Source organism: Electrophorus electricus, chromosome 4 (genome assembly GCF_013358815.1).
Source record: "Electrophorus electricus isolate fEleEle1 chromosome 4, fEleEle1.pri, whole genome shotgun sequence".
NCBI classification, from domain to species: Eukaryota; Metazoa; Chordata; class Actinopteri; order Gymnotiformes; family Gymnotidae; genus Electrophorus; species Electrophorus electricus.
In genome coordinates, this window is record NC_049538.1 from 14441736 (window position 1) to 14454235 (window position 12500).

The window sequence follows — 12500 nt, forward strand, 5'->3', positions numbered from 1 at the left end:
GGGGGGGGAGATGTCTTTGAAGGGCGCCTTCTCCCAATCTACTTGCGGGGTCCCGCTGTAGCTCTGAGCAGTTGCGCAGCTGGCAGGAGTCAGGAGCTGTTTGTAAGGGCTAATTGCGCATAATTGCGGGACGGCTATGAGGCTGAACCACACTGGCTCACAGAGATAAGAAACTAGCATCCGCCTCACAGGGGCCACATCAGGTCATTCACAGAAAGGGATCTTAAAGTCGCAGTGTTCCCGGGCTCCGCTAAGCACGGCTCTGGGGCTGGTCCGACAGGCATGCGAGAAATGTGTAAAGAAAGTGTCAGGGGTCAAGTGTGCTGTTTGACCTTTCGCCAAATGTTTATACTTGTTTCATTTCTGTAAGAAGCTCCTGGTGTTGAGCCCACGAACTGGAGTTGGACGTGGAGGAGTCTAGAACCTGGAAAGAAATGTTGAGACACCAGGAGAGGATTCTGCCCTTTTCTGGATTGCTTGGTTACTTTAGAAGTAATCCAACCAGCACTAGAGGACTGGGCTCTGCCAAAATATGACATGAGAAAAAAAAGACACCCCCCGATCACCCGCCTCCATTGGCACAGTACAGAAAAAAAAAAACAAAGAGACCAGTGAGGTGGCCACCTGCTCAGAGAGGATTGTGGGTAAGCACTTCCGCACACTTGAACAGCTGAAAGGGAGATGTTGAGGGAAAAGTCCCAGGGGAGCCCTACAGCGGTGTGTGTGTGTGTGTGTGTGTGTGTGTGTGTGTGTGTGTGTGCGTGTGTGTGTGCGTGCACATGCGTGCGTGTTATAATACATGTGCAGGAAGCGTAAGACAAGGCAGAGTGCTTGCGTCTGCGGAGGACGGCGGCGGCCCAAGCCGTAATGGTCGCCGTGCGGCGGTCCCGCGCTGCTGCTGCCCCCTGATCAGAGGCGGAGTAGTGTGTGCGCAGTACACAAACACACCACGCTACATTAAAGGCTGTAGCCTTTCCACATGCTGTTTGCAGAAGGCCTCTGCAGACCTGGCCGCCCCCTTCCCAACTGCCTTCTTCCAGGCCGGCTCCCCGGCCCGCACGGCCTGTGAAACTCCTAACGCATGCACGGCATTTTGAGAAGCACTTGAGCTTATCCAATCAGAACCTTGCACACTCCTCTGACACACTCTGCTGACACGCTCCACATGCACACTCAGCTTACACACTCCCCTGATGGTTTATATGCCCCCCCCCCCCCCAAACAGCACTGAGACACTAACGGGAGGATGTTACACACACTCTCTCAATTCCCTGCTCCAGGCAAATGTCTGAGCAGAGCAGAGGCTTCTCCAGACACTCGCTGTGCTCAATGCACAGTGCACGCTGCAAACATGAGATGCAGATTGTGTGCACAATGTGATCCAAGCTCAGTAGTAGTGAGACAGACGATGAACATGAGTGGGAAAAGCAGAGAGCTTCACATGTGAGGCCAGGACAGTAATGTTCAGGATATCAGACTCCACCGTAATCTAGTAAACCTCATTTGAAACCAAAAACACTAGCAGAGTGTGTGGAAAGAAGTGAAACATGTTTTTTCCCCTCTTTTACCTGGTTCTCGCTCTGCCCATTTTTGATTTGCACTAGTTCTCTATGCTTCTGCTTGTCCTCTCTCTCTCATTGTCATCTCACTTTATCTCAGTTTATCTCAGTTTATCTCAGTATGTACCCCAAGGCCAGCAAACCACTAAAGATCCTTACAGTAACTCAGCACATCAGACCTGGAGAGGGAGTGGGTAGGAGGCACAAACGAGAAGAGAAGAGAAGCATGTGGAATATATGCCAGATCACCTTTGCAGCAGACATAGTGGCGTTGCTGTGGACTGCAGGCATGCTAGTCGCAACAGAACAGAAACACACTGTACATGCATCCGTCTCCGAGCTCTGCCCCTCCCCCCAGCTCAGGCCCCGCCTCCTCCCACCTACATGGTGTGTGGTCCCTCATACAGCCATCAGCAAAAGAAAAACCAAGGGAGGTGTGTGTGTGTGTGTGTGAGATAGAGAGAGAGAGTGAGAGAGAGAGAGAGAGAGAGAGAGAGAGAGAGAGAGAGAGAGAGAGAGAGAGAGAGAGTGTGCGTGTGTGCATGCATGCTTACAGCCATAACTAACACACAATGTGACAGAAGCCTGTAAAACATGCAGACACACACAGGAACGAACGCCAGGTCCCAGGGCGAACAGTGCTGCAAATTAACCACACACAAAGCTCAGATCTATGCCCAGATAGCACGCGTACACACACGTACGTATGGTGCATCTCTGTACATGGTCACCATTTACAGTGAAACACAAACATGCAGTGAAGAAGAAGCATTCATGCCAGAGAATGAACAAAGATATCTACCCTTTCCATCAGGCTTTATTTAGGCTCAGCGCTACCAGCTGAGGCAGGCCGCAAAACTCCGCCAAAGAGACTCGTATTAATGCTACTTACTGCTGTAAACACACACACACACACACACACACACACACACACACACACTCTCTCTCTCTATCTCTCAATCTTGATTCCTCTCTTGTGTCTAATAACTCCCAGTGATTAGCGTGTATCTTCTACCCTCCTCCGTTTATCTGAAATGACGGCACGTACCAGGGAAAAAACGAGAAGCAGCCAGCCGCGCCGTGCCAGCTGTGGCCACTGGCCTCGCTCTCCTCCTCGGGCCCATCACATCGCTTCTCATGTTCTGCCAGCTCTTGGTGGGTAAAGGGTACCACACCTGCTAGCTCGTACTCAGAAAACAAGCCCCAGATAAGGCTGAAAGCCTCTGATATCCCCCCGAGTCTATATCTCCTTTTAACTGTCCCATCTCCCAGTCCAATCCACCCTGAAAAAGAGTTTGTGTTTCAAGCCTGTCACATTTTCCAGGTCCTCCCTTCCTCTCCTCTCTACCAACGGTCTGTGGCTGAGCTGGGGCAGGTGGGTCCGGGGCCTCGTGTCTCAGAGAGCCGACCGAGGCCACTGCAGTCAGACCGGACATCTCTGGGCCAGCCACTAGGCTCCACCCAGTTCAGCCACCTGAGCTCCATCTTGCCATAGCTCCACCTAGACTTGGTTGCACCCTACCCAGCTCTGGCTCCACCCAGCTCTGGCTCCACCCAGCTCTGGCTCCACTCTGACCTGACTGCACCCTACCCAATCCTGGCCTAGCTTCACCCTGTCATCTAAACCACATGTCAGTGCTCCTCTCTCTCTCTCTCTCTCTCTCTCTCTCTCTCTCTCTCTCTCTCTCTCTCTCCTTAAACATGCAAAACCAAACCTGCTGGAACTTGCAGCATTAGCTGTGGTTAAGCCCAGGGGAAGGGCAGTGGCACTATAGTGTGACCATATTAGATATTACTTTTGTTAGAATTAATATCATTATTCTTGATCTATTAGTCTTCTTAGTAAGATGCCATAGTAAAGGCATGCTATATTCAGATCAGGCTACAGATCTAAGGTACTGTTAAAGCAAAACAAATAAAAACAAACAAACAAACAAACAAACCAACTGAATTGATAATAATAAGAAAACCATTCCTCAGCAGGTGTGGAAAGGGTGAATAAGGCCACTCCAGTTCAAATGATTTACAGAGCTTCCCTCCAATCTCAGCTCACCAAACCTTGGCTGCAGAAACCATTTGGCTTGACCTTCCTGTTTTTATTACATGTGTCTGTTGTATAGAAGGCCTCTAAGAATAGCGTTCTCCCTCCGGGAAACGTTCCGGGCCGAGAGGGCCGCTAATTAGAGTGCCGGTTTTAGGAGGTCCACGGTCCGCCCAGAGCAGCGTGAGTGTTCCAAACCCGCTAACGTGACTGTACATACACGAAGAGATTCTGAACGGTGCAATAACCACCAGGTGATAAAACATGAGGTGACAGCCATGCTAAAATACGTTGAATGTTCATGACTGTTGATTAACAACCATGCTAAAGGCAGTGAAGCATCTTTGAAACCTCGCAGGCTGGCAGTTTTTGAGCTTTGGACGCTGTCTTTGTGGAATTACACTGTCTCAGCGTTTCAGTTTAGAGTACCGCCTGATCCTTGTCCAGGAAACCAGCGCACGAAAAAAAAAGGGACTACACAGCAGTGTTTGAATCTGTTAATTATTTGTGAGAGTCACGGCGATGGTTGCCTGGCAGGCAAACGGCGTGCAGCGACGCCTTCGCCGCAGAGACGGCTCATGCCGCCCGCCTGTTTTCTTCCAAGAGCATCCCAGGCACCTGCTGCTCGCCACCTGATCAAAAATGAATGACAGTCCTGTTATTCGACACGACCTCTCAGCTTTACCAGGTATCAAGTCAGTGGGGTCGGGGGTTGAGGGTGCAGGTTACACACACACAGAGAGAGAGAGAAAATGATATACACACCAAAGAGAGGAGTTGATGAATCATTTAAAACCTAGCCGAGGAGGAGTGAACGCTCCATCAGTTCCTGGAGTAGAGGGTCCACACTGGTCCGGGGGCTCTACAAGACCCCGGTGGATCTGCGGAAGCTCCCCCACATTTCTGTAGCTTGCAGGTCTGCTACTAGCATTTCCTGCAGGTTGTGGCACTATGGGGACGCAGCTGGAAAAGCCTGGCGGCTTCTGTCTGCTTTTGTGCTTCCTTCTGGTCCCGGCGCGAGGTAAGGAGCCAGGCTGCACAGGAATAACGGGACGCAGTCTGTTTTATTACAGACAGAGGTAAATAAGTGATATGGGTCCGTGACATTTCAGCAGCGCGACCTCAAATGCTTTTTCAAGGCAGCAGGGGTCTCCGAGATGTGCTTCTCAGAATACCAGGCAGACATAAGCTTATGGGTCTCAGAGTCTAGTGGAAGCGTTTAGACTCCGGAATCATCTGAGACGGCAGATCTCAAAGGGAACTGGACAATGTTCATTCCACCTAAATGCCTTCTAGATGTCTTTGATGTTGTTAAGACGTAGACAAGTGTCTTTGATTTGTGTCCGGTGATGTCAACGATGGCGCTTTCGCCTTAGATTAGGGTGTCAGAGTTTTCCTAACTTGGGGGATTTGATTTCTAGGCCACAGACGTGTTCCCAATCTGTCTTTTTTTTTTTTTTTTTTTTGCTGATGCGTGTGTTTGCGCATATGTGTGTGTGTGTGTGTGTGTGTGTGTTTGTGTGTGCATGCGTGTGTCTGGGCGGATAATTAGGACTGGAGAGATCTGACCCCGATCGCGTGGCCTACGTCACCGAGCGGGTTGCCGTGGCGCTGAACAGCACGGCTCTTCTGCGCTGCGGATCGGCCGTGCCTACCCTCTTCATCTGGGCATTCTCCAAAATGGGCTCCAGTATCAACAAGGCCATCGCCTACAACTACGGCCAGGGTGCCAAGATCCTCCCTCTGGCTTCTACCCTGGGACGCGCCTCCCTGCCTGCCAACACCTCCACCCTTCACCTAGAGGGGGTGGAGGCTGAGGCGGAGGGCCTGTATACCTGTCAGGCTCTCTATGATGCCAGCGAGGAGTCCAGGGTCACGTTCTACTACACCCAGCTGAGCCTTGAAGGTCAGTTAAATGCAGACAAGGGCAAAGGACCAGATCGTGCGCCTCCGGGGCCCACCTGAAGGGCAGTGCGCCCCTTCGTGTGGCCTCCGCTAAACTGGTACAAACAGCCTACAGTGTGTCAACATTCACCACCTACTATATATGTGGGTCTGTTTGTTTGTGTGTCTGCGTGAGTGCTTTGCTGTTTTTGATATGCTAATAAACTTTTTCGGATTTCAGATTCTTCACTTGTTTTCTTTTATAAACCGACGTCGGCTGGCTCAGATTAGCTACCAACACAGACCGAACCTTTTTTTTTTTAAATCAATCTACCAAATACACTGCAATGCACGCACAATTACTCCTCTATTCACTGAGGACACCCGTGGTAGATCTTTGCAGTTAGTTCTTCTGTACTCTAACCAGCTGGAAAACACCAAGTTCCGGAAGGCTGTGAGTGTCCTGCTCGGAGTGGGCCAGTCATAAATCACCGGATTTGTGCCTCAATCTATTGCAACTCCTTTAGGAAAATCAGGTTTCCAAGCTTTCCAAAGGTACTGCTCCATGCTACTTAGTTTTATGGACTGGAATTCCTCTGTTATTTGTCTGGAAAAGTGACAGCGGGGGCTCACCTGAGGAGATGCATCCCAAAAGCACCAGCACGGTTTTTCTTAGGCAAATTGTACAAATTGGAAGAAATGATCATACGAAAGACAAGAGTCCCCTGTCAAATATTTATATTTTTATTCAAAAAAGTTTCATTCAGCAGGGTGAGTGACAAAACTCTTAAGTGCTTTTTGTATTCCTGAAAGAAATATAATCCAGGTTTTATTGTTTAGCGAAACATTTTTCTGATTTTTTTCCACGTTTGGGAAAAACTCTCCTGATATTCCACCCTCTGATCTAACTCCCTACATATATTCTCTGTGGAAACGTTTCTCCACTTCACCACCTTCCCATTTCTCCGAACCTTGACTCCTGCTTCTCGTGTTCTCTGTCTCTTAATTTTGCTTTTACATTTCTAGCCCAGGTTCCCAGAGTCCTTCACATCCTGTACAGGTTTACGGTCACGCCTTAAACTCTAACTAATAAACTGAAGGCGCATTTTGCACTAGCCAAACAGCATATCATTCTACACACACACACATAAAGACAGTCAGCGTCTAAAGGATTCACGCAGGTTGACCGAGGTAACGGCTGGTCTGTCGGCAGAGTTTTGGGGCCTGTCATCGGTGGCCTAATTATGAGCTCTGATTCCCACATCGAGAGAAGAACGGGAAAAAAATGAGGAGATCTCTGCGGCCTGACCGGCACAGAGAAAGTTTTTACCACCCAGCATGTCAGCTGGCCACAAAGCCTTACACAAACTGAGCCCTGACTTAAATGCAGAACTTGGCCGCCCCGATCGGATAACGAGATCTCCAGAAGGGCCGACACGTTCGTCGGGATGCGTCCCCACTTCCGGCCGCGAGACGGAAAACCGATGCCACGGAAACATTTCCTGCTGGCTGCGGAGATCACGGTCAAACGGAACACCCTCGTTTATTTGTCCAACGCTGATTATGGGTCCTGAAATTTGCCTAAAATAATAAGAGACGTGGAATGAAGCCGGCGCGGATAGGCTCCGCACGGGACTGTGACCCCTCGCAGATAATCGGCTCGGAAAAGGCGAGGCAAATCTGCCTGTTCCTGGGGGCGAGCCAAGAGGCGTCACACTGGTTCAGGGCATGCCAGAGAGACAGCAGGAGAATGGTGGGCAGGGAGTGGAGAGGAGCGCCGCTAACAGGACCTCTCAGAGAACAGGACAGGAATTTGGGGGCGGACAATGGCCCTGCTTGTTCCCATGGCGCCCTTAATAAGGGACTGGAGCTCAGGGCGGGAGGGAGCAGTCAGAGCACGGGACAGCAGACCCAGACGGGGTCTGACGGGGGGGGGCTTACATCAGCCCTGTCCGGGATCCTACCACGCTGGCAGTCCACCTGAGAGCCTGGCTTCTGCCTCCACGTCCGACCCCGATCCCTGACCTTCTCTCTCTCTTTCCATCCCCCTCCTCTGTGTCCCAGTGTCATCCTTCTCTCTTCTTTCTCTCTCTCTCTCCAGGCCCTTTCTGTTTGCTCATTGTCCTTCCATGTTGTCTGGCAGGGCATTAAACTAAAGTGAATAGTATTTCATCATTCACACGCATGACATACAGGCACGGGACGAGAACAGCGCGCAGCTATCTTAAGCGGCGGCTATAAACATTAAAGGAAAAGGAAAACATTAGTTTTAGGCTTTTATTCTGCAAACTGCCAGATATGGAGAGTGTGTCTGGAAAAGCTTTGACGACCGTGTGTGAGACCCTGATCTGAACCTGCCTGTTTGGATCATGGTTCTTTTTCCTGAATGGAAGCCTGGGAGCTTCCAGAGTCCAGACGGACTAAGAAACCAAGAAACCAAGAAACCGCCCTGTGATGGCCTGGCCCGTGCTCAGAATGCTTCACCACATACTGGCAGACTCCCTCATGCTTGCTATGTATGTGTATGTTGGTGTGTGTGTGTGTGTGTATGTGTGTGTGTGCACGCCTTCACAGCTGAAAATAGCTTCCCAAAACGCGAGTCATAGTGGTAGGGGACCCCAGGGCGCCACTGGGGCATGTGAAGGAGTAGAGGTCAAAAGTCGAATGGGTGGGCGGAGGTGTGGCCAGACTCAAGAGGGCAGTGGCTAACTGCAGGCAGATAGGCACCAGGCTTCACGCTACCACTCTGCAGCCTGCATTAGTGCGGCTCCACAGGTACTGGCAAGCAACCCCGCCCCCTCGTAACCATAGAAACGAGCATCAGGGCATGCCAGCACACTCAGACACCCCCGTGCTACTATATAACCGCGCTCCACAACTCCACTACTCCACAACCGCACAGTGCAACCACACACCACCCCGCAACTGCACAACACAACCACACACTCAGCAAACACCACGGCACACCCACCCTCCACTGCATCTGCCCTGCGTTGCAACCACACAACAGTCACACTCCACAGACGCACAACTCCACAGCCCCACTCCACAATCATGCTCTGTAATCTACAATAACCGCTCTCAGCAAGCACACTTACAAACTGCCCACAAACCATGCTGGACAGTCACACTCAGTAACCACACTTAACAACCAGGCTGAAGCACCACACTCAACAGTCATTCTCAGGTGTTAATACACTAGCCTCCCACTATACTAGGAGGTGATGAGGTTTGTCTTATGGAATGAGTGTTAGCTAGTGTTTACAATTTATGTGTGTGTGTGTTTTGTCTTTCTGAGTGTAGAGACGCATGGGTATTGCACTTTGCCACTGTACTCCACTGTGTGTCTGTGCTCCTCTGTTTGTGTGCGTCTGTGCTCCTGTTTGTGTGTGTCTGTACTCCTCTCTTTGTGTCTGTACTCCTCTTTGTCTGTACTCCTTTGTTTGTGTGCATCTGTGCTTCTGTTTGTGTGTCTGTACTCCTCTTTGTGTCTGTGCTCCTGTTTGTGTGCATCTGTGCTCCTGTTTGTGTGTCTGTACTCCTTTGTTTGCGCATGTGTCTGTACTCCTGTGTCTGTACTCCTGTTTGTGTGTCTGTACTCCTGTGTCTGTACTCCTGTGTGTGTCTGTACTCCTCTGTGTCTGTACTCCTCTTTGTGTCTGTACTCCTGTTTATGTGTGTCTGTACTCCTCTTTGTGTCTGTACTCCTCTTTGTGTCCGTACTCCTGTTTATGTGTGTCTGTACTCCTCTTTGTGTCTGTACTCCTCTTTGTGTCTGTACTCCTCTTTGTGTGTCTGTACTCCTTTGTGTCTGTACTCCTTTGTGTCTGTACTCCTCTCTTTGTGTCTGTACTCCTCTTTGTGTCTGTACTCCTGTTTGTGTGTCTGTACTCCTCTCTTTGTGTCTGTACTCCTGTTTGTGTCTGTACTCCTCTTTGTGTCTGTGCTCCTGTTTGCGCATGTGTGTGTCTTTACTCCTCTGATTGCGTGTCTCTTTACTCCTGTTTGCGTGCGTGTGCTCCTCTGTGTCTCTGTGCAGCTCAGGTTTTGCTCTGGCAGCGAGCACTCTGTTTCAGTGAAAACATCAGAAACAAATGTGGCTTCATGTTCAACATGAAGAGTCTAGAGTTTCCTAACCAGTGCAGCACAACGCTGATGATCAAACACTTTAGAATGTTTGACTGAGCATCACGTCCAAATAACTAAATAACTGCCCTATGGTAAATAACTGCTCTAGGGTTAATAGCTGCTCTGCGGTAAATAACAGACCCGGGGTCTGAGCTGCGTTTGAGAGCAACAATGCGAAGTCAGGGGAATCAAAGTCCAAACCACATCTGAGTCTGACGCAAGGTCGCCGCAGAAACGAGCATCTCCAAGCAACCAAAGCAAACAGCGGTCGCCACAAAACCGTCTCGCTACGAAATGGGCCAGGAGGTCGAGAGGTGGCCCAGGCTCTCCAGAGCAGGAACAAAGGGCCGCAGAGTCCCGAGAAGGAGGAGCCAGGAGAGGAGGCGGCGCTCTGTGAGACCTGGAGGAGACACACCCCCTTCTCCCGGCCCCCGAGGACGTGAGAACCACCTCAAAAACCTCCAAGAAACAAAAGAAGATCAGAGGACGTGCTCCGCTATACCAGGGACACTCCAATCCCTAACTTCACGTTTCGGATGGGGAGTGGTCGAGAACAGTTACTGCTCCGGTCATTGGGTGAGAGGACAGGCGTCGAAACACTGGTGTATAGCGGTGTGTGAAAAATGAAACGCCAGAGCAAGGAGAGGTCAGACTCTTCCTCTAGCTTCTCTTTATATTCTTACACAGCTTTACACGTACAACGGCTAGACTCCACTCTGGGTGGAGCACAGGAAACCAAAATATGACACCAAAAAAAAAGGACAAAAAAAAAAAAAAAAAAGGTATCTCATCCAAAAAGCATAAATAATATAAAAGATGAACTTTTTTCTTAAAACAGATACATTCATATGAAATAATATTTTACTACTACAAAAAATAAATAGTCATCTAAAGAGTTTTTTTTTTTTTTAAGAGCCCTTCCCACAGACGGAGAGGATTCAGCATGTCCGAAATCTAGCCGCTTGTGTCCTGGCACTCTTCCCTTATGCTTTCTCCTTTTTTGCGTTGCTTTCCTCCTGCGTCCTCCTCCTGTCCAACAGCGTCCAACGGGTCACTCAGAGTCTCTGCTCGCGCCGCCTTTGGACAGCTCTGCTCTGTGTTGACAGTTCTGTCCTCTGTCTTTCCTGAACATTCCTGCCTCAGCCCCTAGTCCTTGTCTGTGTGTGAAAATGCGGGTTTGCGCTGCAGCGATGTGAGAGTGTGTGTGTGTGTATGTGTGTGTGTGTGTGTGTGTGTGTTCAGATCTCCTGTGCTGTTGGCTGTATGAAGTCTCCTGTCAGACTTGCAGTAGATATCCAGACTATTTTCTCTTTACAGTCTGAATCAGGCAGACGGAGCCTCTCCCAACACACCACTGGACCGTTCGACTCTACACACTGAACGGACTCTTCTGACCCTGTGACCACACACACAAACAAACACGTACACACACACACACACAAACATGACAGGCAAAAGGAAAAAGCAAAGCAGAGTTAGTAAAACAGTGTAGTACTGAGGCTACACTATATAACAGCACACACAGTGTTTGGAACACTGCGGTAGTGCATGGACCAGTTTGTGGGGCTTGCTTTCCAAACCTAACTGACGCCTCCTGATGGCGGGTATACGTTCGGCTGCCAGTCGTTTATAAGGCAGCCTTACCCTACAACTGTCCAGGCTAGCAGCCCATTTCCAGCCAGGCCCGTGAACCCAAGACTTTAACTGAGCGCTGGTAGCTTCTCTTGTTCTCTGCATGGGTTCATCATGTGCTGATGTGCCCATTTCATAAATGACCTGCTCTAAAAGAAGACACCTGGACATTTTGTGTATATGCAGATATTTTGTAGGAACATATATGTGTTTGCCTAAGCTGTACTTACATGGGCGCTTACAGTATAAGTGCATAATAAAATCCTCCAGTTAACACCTGTTCTTTGGTCAAAACCATAAAAGAGGTCAGTGACATGAGGTTGACACGGTGTACACAGGTCCAAGCTCCGGCAGTGGTGCGTTACAGCTCAGCGCTGACTGCGAACTGTAACGCAGCCTGTGACGCTGTGGGGCAGCCTGGTAGGTACAGCTGTAGAGCAGGTAAATAAGGTGTGAACTGTAGAGTTGGGCTAACCACATGATCACTCTGTGCAGTTAGAAAGATTTCTTCATGGTTCTTTCAAACAGTGAACAGGAAGAGGGCACGAGGGAACTTGCTCAGTGGGCGTGGCTTCACCTTCCCCATTCTCTGGCGTCGTCTCTTCAGGCACACTGGAGGAATTCTGGGAAGGCGTTGAAGTTGAGTCCTCCTCCGCAGGTGTCACCTGCCCGCTGCTGGTTCGGGGCTGTAGGATACCGTTGCCATGGCGCCCGGTCGTGCTGACGTTGAGGGGGAGGAGCTCGAGAACATCTGGCTGGCACTGTGCCAGTGCGTGCAGCCTTGAGAGCGTGCCGTTGGGTTTGGGGTAGCACCTAGTGTCACGCGCGCACACACACACACACACACACACACACATATATACAAAAACAGAAGCTCAAGATATAAGTATTTACACACGTCAAAATAAATGAACTAATGAGTGGAGTAACATGCACAGACACAAACACACATACACACACACAAAGCTCTGAATGAAATCTGCTTGTATTAGTTCCATAGTTGCCTCCCGTCTCCCCAGAGGAGGTAAACACTGGTGTCATTAACAGAACCACATGGCTGCCCTGGGAATAAACTGTTAGTGTCGGACACACTAGAATACATAAACAAGCTCCACGCAGACAGCGTGTTTTTTTGTTTTTTTTGGTGTGTGTGTGCATGTGTGCGTGCGTGTGTGTGTGCGTGTGCATGCGCGTGTGTGTGTCCGTGTGTGCGTGCGTGCGCGTGTGTGTCTGTGTGTGTGTGCATGCGTGTGTGT

General features: G+C 49.9%; 2 protein-coding genes across 5 annotated transcripts in view; one reads left to right on the forward strand and one right to left on the reverse strand.

Annotated features, from left to right (window-relative positions):
- Positions 1–4141: 4141 nt before the first annotated feature.
- LOC113584268 (V-set and immunoglobulin domain-containing protein 10-like 2) lies at positions 4142–5724 on the forward strand. Of its 2 annotated transcripts, none has more exons than XM_027021075.2 (2): positions 4142–4288; positions 5153–5724. In XM_027021075.2, the coding sequence occupies exons 1-2, from the start codon at positions 4243–4245 to the stop codon at positions 5563–5565; spliced, it is 459 nt and encodes a 152-aa protein (XP_026876876.2). In that variant the 5' UTR covers positions 4142–4242; the 3' UTR covers positions 5566–5724. The 2 variants fall into 2 exon arrangements, with proteins under 2 accessions (XP_026876876.2, XP_026876875.2); XM_027021074.2 differs by lacking the exon at positions 4142–4288 and adding an exon at positions 4336–4621.
- Positions 5725–10255: 4531 nt separating this feature from the next.
- cdon (cell adhesion associated, oncogene regulated) overlaps positions 10256–12500 on the reverse strand; it is a 37059-nt gene continuing 34814 nt past the window's right edge. For 2 of the 3 annotated variants that reach the window (XM_035525128.1, XM_035525127.1), the window contains 2 exons: positions 11822–12057; positions 10256–11008 (listed from right to left, as the gene is read on the reverse strand). In XM_035525128.1, coding sequence (XP_035381021.1) covers positions 10851–11008; positions 11822–12057 — 394 coding nt within the window. In that variant the 3' untranslated portion in view covers positions 10256–10850. Of the gene's footprint in view, positions 11009–11802; positions 12058–12500 lie in introns of all 3 variants that reach the window. The other variant, XM_035525129.1, reaches the window with a different exon arrangement.

Coding starts and splice junctions, on each gene's coding strand:
- LOC113584268 (XM_027021074.2), top strand. CDS start 4,552: ATGGGGACGCAGCTGGAAAAGCCTGGCGGCTTCTGTCTGCTTTTGTGC. Junction 4,622..5,152: donor CCTTCTGGTCCCGGCGCGAG/GTAAGGAGCCAG, acceptor GCGGATAATTAG/GACTGGAGAGATCTGACCCC.